Source organism: Bombina bombina, chromosome 2 (genome assembly GCF_027579735.1).
Source record: "Bombina bombina isolate aBomBom1 chromosome 2, aBomBom1.pri, whole genome shotgun sequence".
Taxonomy (NCBI): domain Eukaryota; kingdom Metazoa; phylum Chordata; class Amphibia; order Anura; family Bombinatoridae; genus Bombina; species Bombina bombina.
In genome coordinates, this window is record NC_069500.1 from 240,624,476 (window position 1) to 240,648,706 (window position 24,231).

A 24,231-nucleotide genomic window follows, 5' to 3' on the forward strand; every position below is an offset into this window, starting at 1 on the left:
AATAACAAGTGTGAGTGAGTAATGTCTGTGGACAAACCGTATTAGTCCAAATGAAGAAAACGGTGCTGTGTCTTTTGATACAGTCAAAATATGCTGGCGGCAAAGCTCCTCTGGACTTCAGGTGAAAGGTGTCTGGAAATTAGAAATAACAAAGAGGGCGCCACATAGCGTGATATTGTAGAAGAATGGCCAAAATGGAAGAATAATGTAAAGGCTTACCAGAGGTAATGGCACCGTATTGTAACCGGTGCTGACATGCAGGCTAACACTTTCAGTGGCTAGCACACTGGGTGGTATCCGGCAAGCTGTGCACAGGTGCTATTCAGCGTTTCTTTGATTGGCGTCTGTGCGGCTGCAACTTGAGACACTGCGGTGGAGCAGATACTCTACCTTATCCAGTGAGGCTCAAAGGGAGAACCAAAGTAAAAACAAATGGACAACTTCCGTATGTTTAAAATCAGTGAATTTTAATCCATAAAAACTGCTACGCGTTTCTAGACCATAAACCGGTCTTTTCCTCAGGCATACAAACAATGGATACACATTTTTGAAAATATTTACCTAATATACAATTAAAAACGGAAGTTGTCATAGTTTACAAAAAAGGACCAATGGGATATGAGTGAATATTCTGATTCTCATTCATGTTGATTAGACTCAAATGTCTATGTACTTAAAAATCATATCCAATATCAAAATAAAACCCCTTGAGTAACACAACTTAATCTACTGCATTAAATTACAATGTTCTAAATAATACCTGCATAAAAATATATAAAATAAAATGTTTAATTTGCAGATCTAAGTACTGTATGAATTATGTATGGTTATATTCGTACTTGGTGTTATGCCGTGTGATAAAAGAAAAAAGAAAATGAAATAGTTCACAGGTCTTGTATTTAAATAGACTATGAGGTGTGTTAGAGTTATTCCGGTTTGAACTATAAAAGAATATGCGTGAAAGTATGTAGTGAAAATAATGTTATGTGTTGGGCATGAACCAGCAGTGTTATTAAGAAAGTAAAGTGATACAATTTGTGTCCTATGAAATTGTAATACATACGTCCAAATTCTGCTCAGATTTCACATGATAAGCTGTAAAAGTAGGATGTAATTGCAACTTGTTGCAATATATAAAATGCTTGCAACAAATAGCAACCAGTGTATAAAAACCTATCCTAATTATTACTCGGGTTGATATGAGGGACTGAAGAATTGATGTAATGTAATATATACTTGGATCAAGCAAGGCCTACAGCTGTGGATGTCAATGCACAGAGGTTATTATGCATGCATGTTTCAAAAAGACATGTAAATGTTAATGTAAATCTCTAGCGTTTCGATATGTGTGTCTGGTATTACACTTCTGTGATAAATAATTTAAGCGAGAACTTTTCTTTGTTTGACAGATTTTTGTCTCATAATGTCTGAGCTTCTATAAACCTACGGCTGTGAATCTCAATACACAGAGGTTTTTAAGCGTGCATATTTAATAGTAGCAAGTGAATATTAGCTATTGACACTAATATTCACTTGCTACTATTAAATACTATTAAATTTTTTCCATATTTTGTGGTAGATTTTTCTAGTTACAGGCTTTCTGGCCTGAACAAGAGTATCAATGACAGAATCTGAGAACCCTCGCTTTGATAAGATCAAGCGTTCAATCTCCAAGCAGTCAGTTGGAGTGAGACCAGATTCGGATGTTCGAACGGACCTTGAACAAGAAGGTCTCGTCTCAAAGGTAGCTTCCATGGTGGAGCCGATGACATATTCACCAGGTCTGCATACCAAGTCCTGCGTGGCCACGCAGGAGCTATCAAGATCACCGATGCCCTCTCCTGATTGATCCTGGCTACCAGCCTGGGGATGAGAGGAAACGGCGGGAATACATAAGCTAGTTTGAAGGTCCAAGGTGCTACTAGTGCATCTACTAGAGTCGCCTTGGGATCCCTGGATCTGGACCCGTAGCAAGGAACCTTGAAGTTCTGACGAGAGGCCATCAGATCCATGTCTGGAATGCCCCACAATTGAGTAATTTGGGCAAAGATTTCCGGATGGAGTTCCCACTCCCCCGGATGAAATGTCTGACGACTCAGAAAATCCGCTTCCCAATTTTCCACTCCTGGGATGTGGATTGCAGACAAGTGGCAGGAGTGAGTCTCCGCCCATTGAATGATTTTGGTCACTTCTTCCATCGCCAGTGAACTCCTTGTTCCCCCCTGATGGTTGATGTACGCAACAGTCGTCATGTTGTCTGATTGAAACCGTATGAACTTGGCCTTTGCTAGCTGAGGCCAAGCCTTGAGAGCATTGAATATCGCTCTCAGTTCCAGAATATTTATCGGGAGAAGAGATTCTTCCCGAGACCAAAGACCCTGAGCTTTCAGGGGTCCCCAGACCGCGCCCCAGCCCACCAGACTGGCGTCGGTCGTGACAATGACCCACTCTGGTCTGCGGAAGCTCATCCCCTGTGACAGGTTGTCCAGGGACAGCCACCAACGGAGTGAATCTCTGGTCCTCTGATCTACTTGTATCGTCGGAGACAAGTCTGTATAGTCCCCATTCCACTGACTGAGCATGCACAGTTGTAATGGTCTTAGATGAATTCGCGCAAAAGGAACTATGTCCATTGCCGCTACCATCAAACCTATTACTTCCATGCACTGCGCTATGGAAGGAAGAGGAACAGAATGAAGTATTTGACAAGAGTTTAGAAGTTTTAATTTTCTGGCCTCTGTCAGAAAAATCCTCATTTCTAAGGAGTCTATTATTGTTCCCAAGAAGGGAACCCTTTTGACGGAGATAGAGAACTTTTTTCTACGTTCACTTTCCACCCGTGAGATCTGAGAAAGGCCAGGACAATGTCCGTGTGAGCCTTTGCTTGTGGAAGGGACGACGCTTGAATCAGTATGTCGTCCAAGTAAGGTACTACTGCAATGCCCCTTGGTCATAGCACCGCTAGAAGGGACCCTAGTACCTTTGTGAAAATTCTTGGAGCAGTGGCTAATCCGAACGGAAGTGCCACAAACTGGTAATGCTTGTCCAGAAATGCGAACCTTAGGAACCGATGATGTTCCTTGTGGATAGGAATATGTAGATACGCATCCTTTAAATCCACCGTGGTCATGAATTGACCTTCCTGGATGGAAGGAAGAATTGTTCGAATGGTTTCCATTTTGAACGATGGAACCTTGAGAAACTTGTTTAGGATCTTGAGATCTAAGATTGGTCTGAATGTTCCCTCTTTTTTGGGAACTACGAACGGATTGGAGTAGAACCCCATCCCTTGTTCTCCTAATGGAACAGGATGAATCACTCCCATTTTTAACAGGTCTTCTACACAATGTAAGAATGCCTGTTTTTTTATGTGGTCTGAAGACAATTGAGACCTGTGGAACCTCCCCCTTGGGGGAAGCCCCTTGAATTCCAGAAGATAACCTTGGGAGACTATTTCTAGCGCCCAAGGATCCAGAACATCTCTTGCCCAAGCCTGAGCGAAGAGAGAGAGTCTGCCCCCCACCAGATCCGGTCCCGGATCGGGGGCCAACATCTCATGCTGTCATGGTAGCAGTGGCAGGTTTCTTGGCCTGCTTACCTTTGTTCCAGCCTTGCATTGGCCTCCAGGCTGGCTTGGCTTGAGAAGTATTACCCTCTTGCTTAGAGGACGTAGCACTTGGGGCTGGTCCGTTTCTGCGAAAGGGACGAAAATTAGGTTTATTTTTGGCCTTGAAAGACCTATCCTGAGGAAGGGCGTGGCCCTTGCCCCCAGTGATATCAGAAATAATCTCTTTCAAGTCAGGGCCAAACAGCGTTTTCCCCTTGAAAGGAATGTTAAGCAATTTGTTCTTGGAAGACGCATCCGCTGACAAAGATTTTAGCCAAAGTGCTCTGCGCGCCACAATAGCAAACCCAGAATTTTTCGCCGCTAATCTAGCCAATTGCAAAGTGGCGTCTAGGGTGAAAGAGTTAGCCAATTTGAGAGCATGAATTCTGTCCAAAATCTCCTCATAAGAAGAATCTTTATTGAGCGCCTTTTCTAGTTCATCGAACCAGAAACACGCTGCTGTAGTGACAGGAACAATGCATGAAATTGGTTGTAAAAGGTAACCTTGCTGAACAAACATCTTTTTAAGCAAACCCTCTAATTTTTTATCCATAGGATCTTTGAAAGCACAACTATCTTCTATGGGTATAGTGGTGCGTTTGTTTAGAGTAGAAACCGCCCCCTCGACCTTGGGGACTGTCTGCCATAAGTCCTTTCTGGGGTCGACCATAGGAAACAATTTCTTAAATATAGGGGGAGGGACGAAAGGTATGCCGGGCCTTTCCCATTCTTTATTTACAATGTCCGCCACCCGCTTGGGTATAGGAAAAGCTTCGGGGGGCCCCGGGACCTCTAGGAACTTGTCCATTTTACATAATTTCTCTGGAATGACCAAATTCTCACAATCATCCAGAGTAGATAACACCTCCTTAAGCAGGGCGCGGAGATGTTCCAATTTAAATTTAAATGTAATCACATCAGGTTCAGCTTGTTGAGAAATTTTCCCTGAATCTGAAATTTCTCCCTCAGACAAAACCTCCCTGGCCCCCTCAGACTGGTGTAGGGGCACTTCAGAACCAATATCATCAGCGTCCTCATGCTCTTCAGTATTTTCTAAAACAGAGCAGTCGCGCTTTCGCTGATAAGTGGGCATTTTGGCTAAAATGTTTTTGATAGAATTATCCATTACAGCCGTTAATTGTTGCATAGTAAGGAGTATTGGCGCACTCGATGTACTAGGGGCCTCCTGTGTGGGCAAGACTGGTGTAGACGAAGGAGGGGATGATGCAGTACCATGCTTACTCCCCTCACTTGAGGAATCATCTTGGGCATCATTTTCTCTAAATTTTGTGTCACATAAATCACATCTATTTAAATGAGAAGGAACCTTGGCTTCCCCACATACAGAACACAGTCTATCTGGTAGTTCAGACATGTTAAACAGGCATAAACTTGATAACAAAGTACAAAAAACGTTTTAAAATAAAACCGTTACTGTCACTTTAAATTTTAAACTGAACACACTTTATTACTGCAAATGTGAAAAAGTATGAAGGAATTGTTCAAAATTCACCAAAATTTCACCACAGTGTCTTAAAGCCTTAAAAGTATTGCACACCAAATTTGAAAGCTTTAACCCTTAAAATAACGGAACCGGAGCCGTTTTTATATTTAACCCCTTTACAGTCCCTGGTATCTGCTTTGCTGAGACCCAACCAAGCCCAAAGGGGAATACGATACCAAATGACGCCTTCAGAAAGTCTTTTCTATGTATCAGAGCTCCTCACACATGCATCTGCATGTCATGCTTCCCAAAAACAAGTGCGCAATAGAGGCGCGAAAATGAGGCTCTGCCTATGATTAGGGAAAGCCCCTAGAGAATAAGGTGTCCAATACAGTGCCTGCCGGTTATTTTACATAATTCCCAAGAATAAAATAATTCCTCAAAGCTATGAAGTATAAAATATGCTTATATATCAATCGTTTTGGCCCAGAAAATGTCTACAGTCTTAAAAGCCCTTGTGAAGCCCTTTTTTTCTTTATGTAATAAAAATGGCTTACCGGATCCCATAGGGAAAATGACAGCTTCCAGCATTACATCGTCTTGTTAGAAATGTGTCATACCTCAAGCAGCAAAAGTCTGCTCACTGTTTCCCCCAACTGAAGTTAATTCCTCTCAACAGTCCTGTGTGGAAACAGCCATCGATTTTAGTAACGGTTGCTAAAATCATTTTCCTCTTACAAACAGAAATCTTCATCTCTTTTCTGTTTCAGAGTAAATAGTACATACCAGCACTATTTTAAAATAACAAACTCTTGATTGAATAATAAAAACTACAGTTAAACACCAAAAAACTCTAAGCCATCTCCGTGGAGATGTTGCCTGTACAACGGCAAAGAGAATGACTGGGGAAGGCGGAGCCTAGGAGGGATCATGTGACCAGCTTTGCTGGGCTCTTTGCCATTTCCTGTTGGGGAAGAGAATATCCCACAAGTAAGGATGACGCCGTGGACCGGACACACCTATGTTGGAGAAAGGTAAATATTTTAACAAAACCAGCGAAATGTAAAGTTTGATGAATTAAAGTGCCCCTGTTTTTTATAGGATTATTAAAAACCGGGCACTGGGTCATCAAAATGTACATTCACTTTAAGTTAATACTTTTTTCAGCACTTTGCTGAGCATGTGACATGAGTGACTTGAGGTGGGCTAAAAGGATAGAATAAGGCGATTGTTCAAGTGCACACTCTGCCCCTCACCACACATACTGCAGTATAAAGGTTTAACAAACAATTTTATACACACATTTTTTTTAATATGAAGAAAAATATTATTACCTATAAAATATTATTAGCTGTCACTGCTGTTTTGTGTTTGTTTTTCTTTGGTCTGTGCTTTACTGTATAAAGTTTGGTAACATTTGCTTTAATTCACTTACTCGGCTACTGCTTTGGGATGCTGACCAGCTCTCAAATAAAAGAGGCCTCTTCGAAGCCAGGCCCATTTTGCACTCCCTGCATTTGCTCTTTCTGTTACACTCGATAAAATGGATAAAGCGGTGTCCTGTTAAAAAAAAAACAACGGCAGCATCTTTAGAGCTTGGATGTATAGCCATTCCTTATACTGCAGACCAATTAGTACACAAATCAACTTTTCACTGCAACAGAATAACCTTTTTTTTTTTTACAAACAGTTTTTTACCTTTATTTTATCATTTGAAATAGCTGATTTTATGTGTTAAAACCACTACTTTTACTCAAAACCAAATATTATACTGCACATTCAGTACAGTCTTACAATTGCTAATCTCCCAACTAAAAGGGTGGTAAGTCAGGCATGTGTGAAAAGGTGCAACATTAGAATCTCCTGGCGATATTTACAAATTAAAATACAGTTTATGCCCATGGAATGCCTTTATATGTGATATGTAAGCAATCACCATTGCTAATAAAGAACAAAACTAACAAAAAAAAACCTTAATAGGAAATCTATATGGGGGGTAGTGGGCATATTGTACATGTATATGAAGTGTGTTACTTGTATGTTTGATCATTTAAATACATAATATACTATTTCACAGTAAGTTAAATGATATTACGGCCACACTGTAACAAACGTGTTATTAATATATATATATATATATATGGGGGCGGAGCTTGGCCAAGGAAGGCACATACACAATTGCAGGCAACACACAAAATATCACCCTCACTACAGTGAATGTCAGGGGTTTAAATAGCCCGGAAAAAAGATCTTTGGTGTTTAGGGACTTATATAAAACGATGGGAGATATTATATTGCTCCAAGAGACACATTTTAAAAAAGGCAGGGAACCGAAGATACTAAGCCACAAGTACAGAACAGCATACTTAGCTTCGGGAAACACCAAAAAAACATAATTTATGTAAGAACTTACCTGATAAATTCATTTCTTTCATATTAGCAAGAGTCCATGAGCTAGTGACGTATGGGATATACATTCCTACCAGGAGGGGCAAAGTTTCCCAAACCTCAAAATGCCTATAAATACACCCCTCACCACACCCACAATTCAGTTTAACGAATAGCCAAGAAGTGGGGTGATAAAAAAGTGCGAAAGCATATAAAATAAGGAATTGGAATAATTGTGCTTTATACAAAATCATAACCACCACAAAAAAAGGGCGGGCCTCATGGACTCTTGCTAATATGAAAGAAATGAATTTATCAGGTAAGTTCTTACATAAATTATGTTTTCTTTCATGTAATTAGCAAGAGTCCATGAGCTAGTGACGTATGGGATAATGACTACCCAAGATGTGGATCTTTCCACACAAGAGTCACTAGAGAGGGAGGGATAAAATAAAGACAGCCAATTCCTGCTGAAAATAATCCACACCCAAAATAAAGTTTAACGAAAAACATAAGCAGAAGATTCAAACTGAAACCGCTGCCTGAAGTACTTTTCTACCAAAAACTGATTCAGAAGAAGAAAATACATCAAAATGGTAGAATTTAGTAAAAGTATGCAAAGAGGACCAAGTTGCTGCTTTGCAGATCTGGTCAACCGAAGCTTCATTCCTAAACGCCCAGGAAGTAGAAACTGACCTAGTAGAATGAGCTGTAATCCTATGAGGCGGAGTTTTACCCGACTCAACATAGGCAAGATGAATTAAAGATTTCAACCAAGATGCCAAAGAAATGGCAGAAGCTTTCTGGCCTTTTCTAGAACCGGAAAAGATAACAAATAGACTAGAAGTCTTACGGAAAGATTTCGTAGCTTCAACATAATATTTCAAAGCTCTAACAACATCCAAAGAATGCAACGATTTCTCCTTAGAATTCTTAGGATTAGGACATAATGAAGGAACCACAATTTCCCTACTAATGTTGTTGGAATTCACAACTTTAGGTAAAAATTCAAAAGAAGTTCGCAACACCGCCTTATCGTGATGAAAAATCAGAAAAGGAGACTCACAAGAAAGAGCAGATAATTCAGAAACTCTTCTGGCAGAAGAGATGGCCAAAAGGAACAAAACTTTCCAAGAAAGTAATTTAATGTCCAATGAATGCATAGGTTCAAACGGAGAAGCTTGAAGAGCTCCCAGAACCAAATTCAAACTCCAAGGAGGAGAAATTGACTTAATGACAGGTTTTATACGTACCAAAGCTTGTACAAAACAATGAATATCAGGAAGAATAGCAATCTTTCTATGAAAAAGAACTGAAAGAGCAGAGATTTGTCCTTTCAAAGAACTTGCGGACAAACCCTTATCTAAACCATCCTGAAGAAACTGTAAAATTCTCGGTATTCTAAAAGAATGCCAAGAAAAATGATGAGAAAGACACCAAGAAATATAAGTCTTCCAGACTCTATAATATATCTCTCGAGATACAGATTTACGAGCCTGTAACATAGTATTAATGACAGAGTCAGAGAAACCTCTTTGACCAAGAATCAAGCGTTCAATCTCCATACCTTTAAATTTAAGGATTTCAGATCCTGATGGAAAAAGGGACCTTGTGACAGAAGGTCTGGTCTTAACGGAAGAGTCCACGGTTGGCAAGAGGCCATCCGGACAAGATCCGCATACCAAAACCTGTGAGGCCATGCCGGAGCTACCAGCAGAACAAACGAGCATTCCTTCAGAATCTTGGAGATTACTCTTGGAAGAAGAACTAGAGGCGGAAAGATATAGGCAGGATGATACTTCCAAGGAAGTTATAATGCATCTACTGCCTCCGCCTGAGGATCCCGGGATCTGGACAGATACCTGGGAAGTTTCTTGTTTAGATGGGACGCCATCAGATCTATTTCTGGAAGTTCCCACATTTGAACAATCTGAAGAAATACCTCTGGGTGAAGAGACCATTCGCCCGGATGCAACGTTTGGCGACTGAGATAATCCGCTTCCCAATTGTCTATACCTGGGATATGAACCGCAGAGATTAGACAGGAGCTGGATTCCGCCCAAACCAAAATTCGAGATACTTCTTTCATAGCCAGAGGACTGTGAGTCCCTCCTTGATGATTGATGTATGCCACAGTTGTGACATTGTCTGTCTGAAAACAAATGAACGATTCTCTCTTCAGAAGAGGCCAAAACTGAAGAGCTCTGAAAATTGCACGGAGTTCCAAAATATTGATCGGAAATCTCACCTCCTGAGATTCCCAAACTCCTTGTGCTGTCAGAGATCCCCACACAGCTCCCCAACCCGAGAGACTTGCATCTGTTGAAATTACAGTCCAGGTCGGAAGCACAAAAGAAGCCCCCTGAATTAAACGATGGTGATCTGTCCACCATGTTAGAGAGTGTCGAACAATCGGTTTTAAAGATATTGTTTGAGATATCTTCGTGTAATCCTTGCACCATTGCTTCAGCATACAGAGCTGAAGAGGTCGCATGTGAAAACGAGCAAAGGGGATCGCGTCCGATGCAGCAGTCATAAGACCTAGAATTTCCATGCATAAGGCTACCGAAGGGAATGATTGTGACTGAAGGTTTCGACAAGCTGCAATCAATTTTAGACGTCTCTTGTCTGTTAAAGACAGAGTCATGGACACTGAATCCATCTGGAAACCCAGAAAGGTTACCCTTGTCTGAGGAATCAAAGAACTTTTTGGTAAATTGATCCTCCAACCATGATCTTGAAGAAACAACACAAGTCGATTCGTATGAGATTCTGCTAAATGTAAAGACTGAGCAAGTACCAAGATATCGTCCAAATAAGGAAATACCACAATACCCTGTTCTCTGATTACAGACAGAAGGGCACCGAGAACCTTTGTAAAAATTCTTGGAGCTGTAGCTAGGCCAAATGGCAGAGCCACAAACTGGTAATGCTTGTCCAGAAAAGAGAATCTCAGGAACTGATAATGATCTGGATGAATCGGAATATGCAGATATGCATCCTGTAAATCTATTGTGGACATATAATTCCCTTGCTGAACAAAAGGCAAGATAGTCCTTACAGTTACCATTTTGAACGTTGGTATTCGTACATAACGATTCAATATTTTTAGATCCAGAACTGGTCTGAAGGAGTTCTCCTTCTTTGGTACAATGAAGAGATTTGAATAAAACCCCATCCCCTGTTCCAGAACTGGAACTGGCATAATTACTCCAGTCAACTCTAGATCTGAAACACATTTCAGAAATGCTTGAGCTTTTACTGGATTTACTGGGACACGGGAAAGAAAAAATCTCTTTGCAGGAGGTCTCATCTTGAAACCAATCCTGTACCCTTCCGAAACAATGTTCTGAATCCAAAGATTGTGAACAGAATTGATCCAAATTTCTTTGAAAAAACGTAACCTGCCCCCTACCAGCTGAGCTGGAATGAGGGCCGCACCTTCATGTGGACTTAGAAGCAGGCTTTGCCTTTCTAGCTGGCTTGGATTTATTCCAGACTGGAGATGGTTTCCAAACTGAAACTGCTCCTGAGGATGAAGGATCAGGCTTTTGTTCTTTGTTGAAACGAAAGGAACGAAAACGATTATTAGCCCTACTTTTACCTTTAGATTTTTTATCCTGTGGTAAAAAAGTTCCTTTCCCACCAGTAACAGTTGAAATGATGGAATCCAACTGAGAACCAAATAATTTGTTACCCTGGAAAGAAATAGAAAGTAAAGTTGATTTAGAAGCCATATCAGCATTCCAAGTTTTAAGCCATAAAGCTCTTCTAGCTAAAATAGCTAGAGACATAAACCTGACATCAACTCTGATAATATCAAAAATGGCATCACAGATAAAATTATTAGCATGCTGTAGAAGAATAATAATATCATGAGAATCACGATGTGTTACTTGTTGCGCTAAAGTTTCCAACCAAAAAGTTGAAGCTGCAGCAACATCAGCCAAAGATATAGCAGGTCTAAGAAGATTACCTGAACACAGATAAGCTTTTCTTAGAAAGGACTCAATTTTCCTATCTAGAGGATCCTTAAACGAAGTACCATCTGACGTAGGAATAGTAGTACGTTTAGCAAGGGTAGAAATAGCCCCATCAACTTTAGGGATTTTGTCCCAAAATTCCAATCTGTCAGACGGCACAGGATATAAATGCTTAAAACGTTTAGAAGGAGTAAATGAATTACCCAATTTATCCCATTCTTTGGAAATTACTGCAGAAATAGCATTAGGAACAGGAAAAACTTCTGGAATAACCACAGGAGCTTTAAATACCTTATCCAAACGTTTAGAATTAGTATCAGGAGGACCAGAATCCTCTATTTCTAAAGCAATTAGTACTTCTTTAAGTAAAGAACGAATAAATTCCATTTTAAATAAATATGAAGATTTATCAGCATCAACCTCAGAGACAGAATCCTCTGAACCAGAGGAGTCATCAGAATCAGAATGATGATGTTCATTTAAAAATTCATCTGTAGGGAGAGAAGTTTTAAAAGATTTTTTACGTTTACTAGAAGGAGAAATAACAGACATAGCCTTCTTTATGGATTCAGAAACAAAATCTCTTATATTATCAGGAACATTCTGCACCTTAGATGTTGAAGGAACTGCAACAGGCAATGGTACTTTACTAAAGGAAATATTATCTGCTTTAACAAGTTTGTCATGACAATCAATACAAACAACAGCTGGAGAAATGGCTACCAAAAGTTTACAGCAAATGCACTTAGCTTTGGTAGATTCAGCACTTGACAGCGATTTTCCTGTAGTATCTTCTGACTCAGATGCAACGTGAGACATCTTGCAATATGTAAGAGAAAAAACAACATATATATAAAGCAAAATTGATCAAATTCCTTAAATGACAGTTTCAGGAATGGGAAAAAAATGCCAAGAACAAGCCTCTAGCAACCAGAAGCAATAAAAAATGAGACTTAAATAGTTGAGGAGACTAAAGCGACGCCCATATTATTTGGCGCCAAAATGACGCCATATCCGGAACGCCGACATTTTTGGCGCGAAATAACGTCAAAAAATGACGTAACTTCCGGCGACACGTATGACGCCGGAAACGGAAATAGAATTTTGCGCCAAAAATGACGTAATAAAATGAGGCATTTTCAGCCCCCGCGAGCCTAACAGCCCACCGGGAAGAGTCAAATTTTTGAAGGTAAGAAAAAATGAATAATTCAAAAAATGCATTATCCCAAATATGAAACTGACTGTCTGAAAATAAGGAAAGTTGAACATTCTGAGTCAAGGCAAATAAATGTTTGAATACATATATTTAGAACTTTATAAACAAAGTGCCCAACCATAGCTTGGAGTGTCACAGAAAATAAGACTTACTTACCCCAGGACACTCATCTACATATAGCAGATAGCCAAACCAGTACTGAAACGAGAATCAGCAGAGGTAATGGTATATATAAGAGTATATCGTCGATCTGAAAAGGGAGGTAAGAGATGAATCTCTACGACCGATAACAGAGAACCTATGAAATAGACCCCGTAGAAGGAGATCACTGCATTCAAATAGGCAATACTCTTCTCACATCCCTCTGACATTCACTGCACGCTGAGAGGAAAACCGGGCTCCAACTTGCTGCGGAGCGCATATCAACGTAGAATCTAGCACAAACTTACTTCACCACCTCCATCGGAGGCAAAGTTTGTAAAACTGAATTGTGGGTGTGGTGAGGGGTGTATTTATAGGCATTTTGAGGTTTGGGAAACTTTGCCCCTCCTGGTAGGAATGTATATCCCATACGTCACTAGCTCATGGACTCTTGCTAATTACATGAAAGAAAGGAGGGGTGGGAATTCTCCTGAAAAATACACTACAGTTTCAAGCGACCCATGTAGAGAGGGATAAGGAAGGGAGGTACCTAATTGTAGTGGGCCTGCTATATAATAAACCGGTCACAATTGCAAATATATATCTACCAAATAAGGACCAACACCACACATTTAGAACTGTATTCCAGGCATTGTTGGTACATGCCAAGGGCACATTATTTGTGGGAGGGGACTTCAATTTACCACTAGACCCCAACATCGACACATCTACGGGTACCACAAGTGCATCTAAAAAAGTGATTAGGTCAGTGAATAATAACATACAGCAATTAAGACTTCACGATACATGGAGAACACTCAACCCAAGTACACAGGACTATACATTCTATTCTCACCCACATAGTTCTTATACCAGAATTGATTACATTCTTACGGATCCAAGTAGGACTAGCAATGGTTATCGATGCTAAAATATTACAGATCACCTGGTCGGACCATGCGCCTGTGCAATGCAGGGTTGAATGGCCTGACATACCACATAGACCATATATTTGGAGACTAGAAGAACACATGTTAGAAAACCCTCTAATTAAAGAGGCGGTAGGTACAGCAATACACAATTATTTCAAAGAAAATGTTAAGGACGAGATAGCACCACACAGCATATGGGAGGCACACAAATGTGTGATACGGGGAGAATTAATAGAACTCAAGGCTAGGGATAAAAGAGCAAAGAGACAATACTTGAACACCACACTGGCCCAATTAGGATACTGGGAGAAAAGGCACAAAACTAGCCCACAGGATACTACTGCATTAGCATCATTAACACGACTTCGACAATCCCTCAAAAATCACCTTACGAAGGAATATCAGATTAAATCGACAATATTGAAACAAAAATACTTTGAGACGCAAGACAAACCGGGAGCATCGCTAGCTAGAGCCCTTAGAAGAAGGCAGCTGAATACACATGTACACTCCATATCAGACAAGCAAGGACAAATATGTAAAGACAGTAAGAGAATAGCTGAAGTGTTCCGACAGTATTACACAACGCTTTACAATATACAAGATAAGGCTACACCTCACACGATAGGGACCTTCCTCACAGACCTTGACCTCCCCACCTTAGACAGGGAAGAAGCGGACACGCTGGACCTTCCCATTACAGTAGATGAGATAAAAGCAGCTATACAGACAATGCCAAGCGGAAAGAGCCCAGGTCCAGACGGACTTAGTATGAAATACTACAAAAAATACTTAGATCAGTTAGCAACGCCCCTAGCAAAATTATTTAATACATTAACATCCGAGTCAGGGTTTCCATTGAACATGTTAGAGGCACATATCACAGTATTGCCAAAACCGGGTAAACAACCAGATAGGCCAGAGCACTTTCGCCTAATATCTTTATTAAATTCGGACTTAAAGATTTTTGCAAAAATTTTAGCCACTAGAATAAACAAATACCTGCCTAAATTGATAAACACAGATCAAGTGGGGTTTGTACCGGGAAGGGAGGCGCGTGATAACACAATAAAGGCCCTACAGGTTATCTCATACGCCAAAGCAAATAATATCCCAATGGTCATGGTCTCTACAAATGCGGAAAAAGCATTTGATAGGGTAAATTGGCAATTCCTAAAAGCAATATTGCAAAAAATGAAATTCGGCACCAAATTCTTAACACAAATTTTTTCATTATATACACATCCCACGGCCAAAGTAAAAGTAAATGGACTCTTATCAGACAGATTACAAATAGGAAACGGAACAAGACAGGGATGCCCACTCTCCCCTCTACTTTTTGCACTGACAATAGAGGCATTGGCGCAGAAGATAAGACAAGACACGCAAATAACAGGGGTCACAGTAGGTGACAAGGAACACAAGCTAGCACTATATGCGGACGATGTCCTGCTCCTACTGACAAATGTAGAAAAATCCCTACGAAAGGCGCTAGAATCATTTCAGGAATTTGGCAAGGTGTCAAATTTTTTAGTTAATACTACTAAGTCTGAAATAATGAACGTAACATACGATGAGACTACATTAGAGCGGTTAATGCCTGACTGTCACTTAAAAAGACAAGATCAAAAACTAAAATATCTAGGCATATATTTAGCGGCAGATACAAAAACGGTACATCAAGATAACTACAAGATATTTGAAGAAGAACTATCAGCAGACTTATCTAGCTGGAAAAATAGGTCGCATCAATGTCATAAAAATGAATGCTCTCCCGAGGATACTTTATTTACTCCAGACAACACCCATACACTTACCAACCTCATTCATAAGCAAGATACAGACGCTAATGGAACAATTCATATGGCAGGGCATTAGGCCAAGAATAGCGAAGCGAACAATGTACCTACCTAGAGATAGGGGAGGTTTGGGGGTCCCAAACATACAAATATACAAGACAGCAGTAACTTTACATAGGCTAGTGGACTGGTGTACAAACAATATACACAAACAATGGGTACAGCTGGACAGACACATACTAGGCCTAAATAACGCAGGAACAGCAGCTTGGACCCCCCACAAACAGAGACCGGACGTGATCCAAAACTACCCGATTATGACTGAATTTTTCACGACATGGGATAGGTTGATAGCCACCTCTACAAACATATCGGGGATATACTCCCCGATGCTCCCAAATGGCAACAATAAAACAATGCCATGGAACATAAAAGAAACTTACACTGAGCACGGCGGCCATGTAAAAAACATGGTCATCGCAACATTATTACAGAACAATGAAATAAGAAGCCTAGAGGACATTGCAGAAAGCCATCCGGAAATAGGCTTGAACTGGTTCTCACACACACACAACTGAGACACTTCATAGACACCCACCCACATAAAAATCAACTAACAAGACAGCTCACACCATTCGAGAACTTATGCTGCCAGAATAACACAACAAGACACGCAATATCCATACTGTACAAACAATTGCTAGTAGAAGACGAACACCAACTGCCAACATACACTAAAGCATGGGAGACAGAGCTAGGCATTAACATCGACACTAAAGACTGGCGTAAAGCCTTCCTGGCCACCAAAACCTCATCAATATCCACGAGGATATTGGAATCAAATTACAAATTTCTAACAAGATGGTATCTTACCCCCCGCAGACTTCACAAAATTTATAAAACAACAAGTAAAATGTGTTGGAGAGGGTGCGGTGAAATAGGGACCCCCACACATATCTGGTGGAAGTGTGACAGACTAGACACATACTGGGTGGAGATAATAAAACAAATGACAGACGTCGCTGGGAAACAGCTACCCAATGACCCGCTAATTCTCTTTTACTTAGCACTCCCCAAGCTACAAGACAGGGTGACAAGTTCATTACTGTTACTGCTCATCAATAGTGCCAAAATACTGATTCCGAGATACTGGAAGTCTGCCACGGTCCCCGCGGTGTCAGAGTGGAGGGCACAGGTAGATCACTTACTGATGATGGAAAGATATCACCACCTAAGGGCCGGCACAGTAGAAACACATGAATTGATGGTGTTGAAATGGAAACAGCACAACACTGACACGGGCCGGTTAGACAGCAGAGCAGGGGGAGGAGGGCAGAGTTGAGGTGGGGCATACTCTCAATACATAAATCCCACACCTTAAATGCCAAAAAGGGATACGCTAGCGATGCACTGACAAAACACGAAATACCCACACTATTATAACTGCAGTGCCAACACTCGAGACACTGGAGAGGTCAAAACCGTTAATGCCTTCATATATAATAGTTTTGCCACAATACAAATAGATGCACATATGGCCTGTTAACATGTCACATATCATTCCTCTTGATATATAACCATTTTATGATGTATTTATGAGATACCTCGGAACAATTTCAATTTGGATATTTGCAAACCTTGGACCTGGGTACATCCCTGGGTTTGCGCTTTCTCGTTCAAGAACTCAACGAACTCTTACTAACTACTGCTTTAAAGAGGAAAACTTTTATTGTCTCCTCGCACTTGGTACGATATTCTGTTTTTTAATTTGCTTTACTGTATTTTGTAAGGAATTTACAACCTTTAATAAAGCTCTTTTGAAAAAAAAAAAAAATATATATATATATATATATATATATAGTATTTTTGGTACAGTGCAGTCATGATGTTAGAACTAAACAAGTACAGTACTATGAAAACTTGCAGCAGCTATAAAAAATGCAATGTAAAAAACACATTTTACATAGTGAAAATTATAAAAAGATGCACTATTGTAAAAGAAAAAAGCCATGGCTACTGTCTTCTATGGGATATTAACCCCTTAACGACCGAGGACGTGCAGGGTAACGACCTGAGGACGTACCCTGCATGTCCTCGGTGTGGAAAGCAGCTGGAAGCGATCCTGCTCGCTTCCAGCTGCTTTCCGGTTATTGCAGTGATGCCTCGATATGGAGGCATCCTGCAATAACCTTTGGTAGCCATCCGATGCAGAGAGAGCCACTCTGTGGCCCTCTCTGCACCGGAGATCGGTGGCTTTCCTCGTTGGTGGGTGGGAGCAGACTTGGGAGATGGGTGGCGGCCATCGAAGGCCCTGGTCATGTGGAGGGGGGCGGGATCGTGGGCGCGCACGGACGCGCGCGCGTGCACTGGGCGGGCGCGTGCACGGGGAGGGAGCGGGTGGGAACCGCTACACTACAGAAAAAGCTGTAATAAAAAATGTTTAAAAAAGGGAATATGTTAAAAAAAAAAAAAAAACGATCAGTGAGGTGGTGGGTGTTTGTCTGTTGGGGGGGGGGGGAGCTACACTACAGAAAAACAAACAAACAAACAAAAAAAGCCTTTTTTTTGCAAACTGGGTACTGGCAGACAGCTGCCAGTACCCAAGATGGCCCCCAATAAGGCAGATGGGGAGGGTTAGAGAGCTGTTTTGGGGGGGGGGGGGATCAGGGAGGCTGGGGCTAAGGGGGGATGATACACCGCAGCATATGTAAATATGCTAAAAAAATTACAAAATTTTTAAAAAAAACTTATTTTAGTACTGGCAGACTTTCTGCCAGTACTTAAGATGGCGGGGACAATTGCGGGGTGGGGGAGGGAAGGGAGCTGTTTGGGAGGGATCAGGGGGTCTGATGTGTCAGGTGGGAGGCTGATCTCTACACTAAAGCTAAAATTAACCTTGCAAGCTCCCTACAAACTACCTAATTAACCCCTTCACTGCTAGCCATAATACACGTGTGATGCGCAGCAGCATTTAGCGGCCTTCTAATTACCAAAAAGCAACGCCAAAGCCATATATGTCTGCTATTTCTGAACAAAGGGGATCCCAGAGAAGAATTTACAACCATTTATGCCATAATTGCACAAGCTGTTTGTTAATAATTTCAGTGAGAAACCGAAAGTTTGTGAAAACATTTGTGAAAAAGTGAACGATTTTTTTGTATTTGATCGCATTTGGCGGTGAAATGGTGGCATGAAATATACCAAAATTGGCCTAGATCAATACTTTGGGATGTCTTCTAAAAAAAAATATATACATGTCAATGGATATTCAGGGATTCCTGAAAGATATTAGTGTTCCAATGTAACTAGCGGTAATTTTGAAAAAAAGTGGTTTGGAAATAGCAAAGTGCTACTTGTATTTATGGCCCTATAACTTGCAAAAAAAGCATAGAACATGTAAACATTGGGTATTTCTAAACTCAGGACAAAATTTAGAAACTATTAAGCATGGTTTTTTTTGGTGGCTGTAGATGTGTAACAGATTTTGCGGGTCAAAGTTAAAAAAGTGTGTTTTTTTCCATTTTTTCCTCATATTTTATAAAAAATGTTATAGTAAATCATAAGATATGACGAAAATAAAGGTATCTTTAGAAAGTTCATTTAATGGCGAGAAAAACGGTATATAATATGTGTGGGTACAGTAAATGAGTAAGAGGAAAATTACAGCTAAACACAAACACCGCAAAAATGTAAAAATAGCCAAACGGACAGAAAATGGAAAAGTGCTGTGGTCATTAAAGGGTTAATATCATGTACACAAAATCTTGTTCCTAAAAAGAAAAGAATATGCCAAAAGTTAAAAACACGTTTTTATAAAACAAACTTACTTTAAATACATAATAGAGTATTTTATAGTACAATTGATATTTTATAACATGGTATATACATATGTAAAATATAGCCACAATGTCCCAGCTTACAGTATAAAGGTTTATTATTTATGTACTAGGTTCATTATTGTATTGTAACAAAAGAGGTTGGCTGCCACATGTAAATTTGATTGTCATTCAATACTGTCTAAAGGGATTCTTTACATTACGCCTTCGCTATAGTAAAATGCCTCTTGGCAAGACTGCCTTCAAACACTTCATTCCTTTACAACATTTCACCAGCAATTTCGATCACGATATGGATCTCTTTATAACATATTGCTATTGCTATTGTGACAATGCTTTTAGCTTAAGGCCTCAAGTATCAGCCTTTGTGTATAGACAAAAAGATAAGGAAGCATGTGTGTATAGAAAAACATAATTTATGTAAGAACTTACCTGATAAATTCATTTCTTTCATATTAGCAAGAGTCCATGAGCTAGTGACGTATGGGATATACATTCCTACCAGGAGGGGCAAAGTTTCCCAAACCTCAAAATGCCTATAAATACACCCCTCACCACACCCACAAATCAGTTTAACGTATAGCCAAGAAGTGGGGTGATAAGAAAAAAGTGTGAAAGCATAAAAAATAAGGAATTGGAATAATTGTGCTTTATACAAAAAAAAAAAAAAATCATAACCACCACAAAAAAGGGTGGGCCTCATGGACTCTTGCTAATATGAAAGAAATTAATTTATCAGTTAAGTTCTTACATAAATTATGTTTTCTTTCATGTAATTAGCAAGAGTCCATGAGCTAGTGACGTATGGGATAATGACTACCCAAGATGTGGATCTTCCACGCAAGAGTCACTAGAGAGGGAGGGATAAAATAAAGACAGCCAATTCCGCTGAAAAAAATCCACACCCAAAACAAAGTTTAAATATTATAATGAAAAAAACTGAAATTATAAGCAGAAGAATCAAACTGAAACAGCTGCCTGAAGTACTTTTCTACCAAAAACTGCTTCAGAAGAAGAAAAACACATCAAAATGGTAGAATTTAGTAAAAGTATGCAAAGAAGACCAAGTGGCTGCTTTGTAAATCTGATCAACTGAAGCTTCATTCCTAAACGCCCAGGAAGTAGAAACTGACCTAGTAGAATGAGCTGTAATCCTTTGAGGCGGAGTTTTACCTGACTCGACATAAGCATGATGAATCAAAGATTTTAACCAAGATACCAAATAAATGGCAGAAGCCTTCTGACCTTTCCTAGAACCGGAAAAGATAACAAATAGACTAGAAGTCTTTCGGAAATCCTTAGTAGCTTCAACATAATATTTCAAAGCTCTAACTACATCCAAAGAATGCAACGACTTTTCCTTAGAATTCTTAGGATTAGGACACAATGAAGGAACCACAATTTCTCTACTAATGTTGTTAGAATTCACAACCTTAGGTAAAAATTTAAAAGAAGTTCGCAACACCGCCTTATCCTGATGAAAAATCAGAAAAGGAGACTCACAAGAAAGAGCAGATAATTCAGAAACTCTTCTAGCAGAAGAGATGGCCAAAAGAAACAAAACTTTCCAAGAAAGTAATTTAATGTCCAGCGAATGCATAGGTTCAAATGGAGGAGCTTGAAGAGCCCCCAGAACCAAATTCAAACTCCAAGGAGGAGAAATTGACTTAATAACAGGTTTTATACGAGCCAAAGCTTGTACAAAACAATGAATATCAGGAAGACTAGCAATCTTTCTGTGAAAAAGAACAGAAAGAGCAGAGATTTGTCCTTTCAAGGAACTTGCAGACAAACCTTTATCCAAACCATCCTGAAGAAACTGTAAAAATGATGAGAAAAACACCAAGAAAAGTAAATCTTCCAGACTTGATAATATATCTTCCTAGATACAGTTTTACGAGCCTGTAACATAGTATTAATCACAGAGTCAGAGAAACCTCTATGACTGAGAATCAAGCGTTCAATCTCAATACCTTCAAATTTAAGGATTTGAGATCCTGATGGAAAAAAAGGACCTTGCGATAAAAGGTCTGGTCTTAACGGAAGAGTCCACGGTTGGCAAGTGGCCATCCGGACAAGATCCGCATACCAAAACCTGTGAGGCCATGATGGAGCCACCAGCAGAACAAACGAGCACTCCTTCAGAATCTTGAAAATCACTCTTGGAAGAAGAACTAGAGGCGGAAAGATATAGGCAGGATGATACTTCCAAGGAAGTGACAATGCATCCACTGCCTCCGCTTGAGGATCCCTGGATCTGGACAGATACCTGGGAAGCTTCTTGTTTAGATGAGAAGCCATCAAATCTATTTCTGGAAGTCCCCACATTTGAACAATCTGAAGAAATACCTCTGGGTGAAGAGACCATTCGCCCGGATGTAACGTTTGGCGACTGAGATAATCCGCTTCCCAATTGTCTATACCTGGGATATAAACCGCAGAAATTAGACAGGAGCTGGATTCCGCCCATACCAGTATTCGAGATACTTCTTTCATAGCCAGAGGACTGTGAGTCCCTCCTTGATGATTGACATATGCCACGGTTGTGACATTGTCCGTCTGAAAACAAATGAACGACTCTCTCTTTAGAAGAGGCCATGACTGAAGAGCTCTGAAAATTGCACGGAGTTCCAAAATGTTGATTGGTAATCTCACCTCCTGAGAATCCCAAACCCCTTGTGCTGTCAGAGACCCCCAAACAGCTCCCCAACCTGTCAGACTTGCATCTGTTGAAATCACAGTCCAGGTCGGAAGAACAAAAGAAGCCCCCTGAACTAAACGATGGTGGTCTGTCCACCATGTCAGAGAGTGTCGTACAATCGGTTTTAAAGATATTAATTGAGATATCTTTGTATAATCCCTGCACCACTGGTTCAGCATACAGAGCTGAAGAGGTCACATGTGAAAATGAGCAAAGGGGATCGCGTCCGATGCAGCAGTCATAAGACCTAGAATTTCCATGCATAAGGCTACCGAAGGGAATGATTGAGACTGAAGGTTTCGACAAGCTGAAACCAATTTTAGACGTCTCTTGTCTGTCAGAGACAGAGTCATGGACACTGAATCCATCTGGAAACCTAAAAAGGTTACCCTTGTCTGAGGAATCAATGAACTTTTTGGTAAATTGATCCTCCAACCATGTTCTCGAAGAAACAATACAAGTCGATTCGTATGAGATTCTGCTAAATGTGAAGACTGAGCAAGTACCAAGATATCGTCCAAATAAGGAAATACCACAATACCCTGTTCTCTGATTACAGAGAGAAGGGCACCGAGAACCTTTGTAAAAATCCTTGGGGCTGTTGCTAGGCCAAACGGCAGAGCCACAAACTGGTAATGCTTGTCTAGGAAAGAGAATCTCAGAAACTGATAGTGATCTGGATGAATCGGAATATGCAGATATGCATCCTGTAAATCTATTGTGGACATATAATGCCCTTGCTGAAAAAAAGGCAGAATAGTCCTTATAGTTACCATTTTGAATGTTGGTATCCTTACATAATGATTCAATATTTTTAAATCCAGAACTGGTCTGAAGGAATTCTCCTTCTTTGGTACAATGAAAAGATTTGAGTAAAACCCCAGCCCCTATTCCAGAACTGGCATAATTACTCCAGCCAACTCTAGATCTGAAACACATTTCAGAAATGCTTGAGCCTTCTCTGGATTTACTGGGACATGGGAAAGAAAAAATCTTCTTGCAGGAGGCCTTATCTTGAAGCCTAATCTGTACCCTTGTGAAACAATGTTCTGAATCCAAAGATTGTGAATCGAATTGATCCAAATTTCTTTGAAAAATCGTAATCTGCCCCCTACCAGCTGAGCTGGAATGAGGGTTGCACCTTCATGTTGACTTGGGAGCTGGCTTTGGCTTTCTAAAAGGCTTGGATTTATTCCAGACTGGAGATGGTTTCCAAACTGATACTGCTCCTGTAGGGGAAGGATCAGGCTTTTGTTCCTTATTGTGACGAAAGGAACGAAAACGATTAGTAGACCTAAATTTACCTTTAGATTTTTTATCCTGTGGTAAAAAAAGTTCCTTTCCCCCCAGTAACAGTTGAAATAATAGAATCCAACTGTGAACCAAATAATTTATTACCCTGGAAAGAAAGGGAAAGCAAAGTTGACTTAGAAGACATATCAGCATTCCAAGTTTTAAGCCATAAAGCTCTTCTAGCTAAAATAGCTAGAGACATATACCTGACATCAACCCTAATGATATCAAAGATGGCATCACAAATAAAATTATTAGCATGTTGAAGAAGATTAACAATGCTATGAGAATTATGATCTGTTACTTGTTGCGCTAAAGCTTCCAACCAAAAAGTTGAAGCTGCAGCAACATCCGCTAAAGATATAGCAGGTCTAAGAAGATTACCTGAACATAAGTAAGCTTTCTTAGAAAGGATTCAATTTTCCTATCTAAAGGATCCTTAAAGGAAGTACTATCTGCCGTAGGAATAGTAGTACGTTTAGCAAGAGTCGAGATAGCCCCATCAACCTTAGGGATTTTATCCCAAAACTCTAATCTGTCAGATGGCACAGGATATAATTGCTTAAAACGTTTAGAAGGAGTGAATGAATTACCAAAATTATTCCATTCCCTGGAAATTACTTTAGAAATAGCATCAGGGACAGGAAAAACTTCTGGAATAACTACAGGAGATTTAAAAACCTTATTTAAACGTTTAGATTTAGTATCAAGAGGACCAGAGTCCTCTATCTCTAATGCAATTAAGACTTCTTTAAGTAAAGAACGAATAAATTCCATTTTGAATAAATATGAAGATTTATCAGCATCAACCTCTGAAACTGAATCCTCTGAACCAGAGGAAACATTATCAGAATCAGAATGATGATGTTCATTTAAAAATTAATCTGAAAA

General features: G+C 40.0%; 1 protein-coding gene across 2 annotated transcripts in view; it reads right to left on the minus strand.

The window, feature by feature from the left end:
- Positions 1 to 24,231, minus strand: part of SKIC3 (SKI3 subunit of superkiller complex) — a 403,595-nt gene that overhangs the window by 248,942 nt on the left and 130,422 nt on the right. For both annotated transcript variants that reach the window (XM_053701496.1, XM_053701495.1), the window contains exon 16: positions 6,487 to 6,611. In XM_053701496.1, the coding sequence (XP_053557471.1) occupies positions 6,487 to 6,611 (125 nt within the window). The remainder of the gene's footprint in view (positions 1 to 6,486; positions 6,612 to 24,231) is intronic.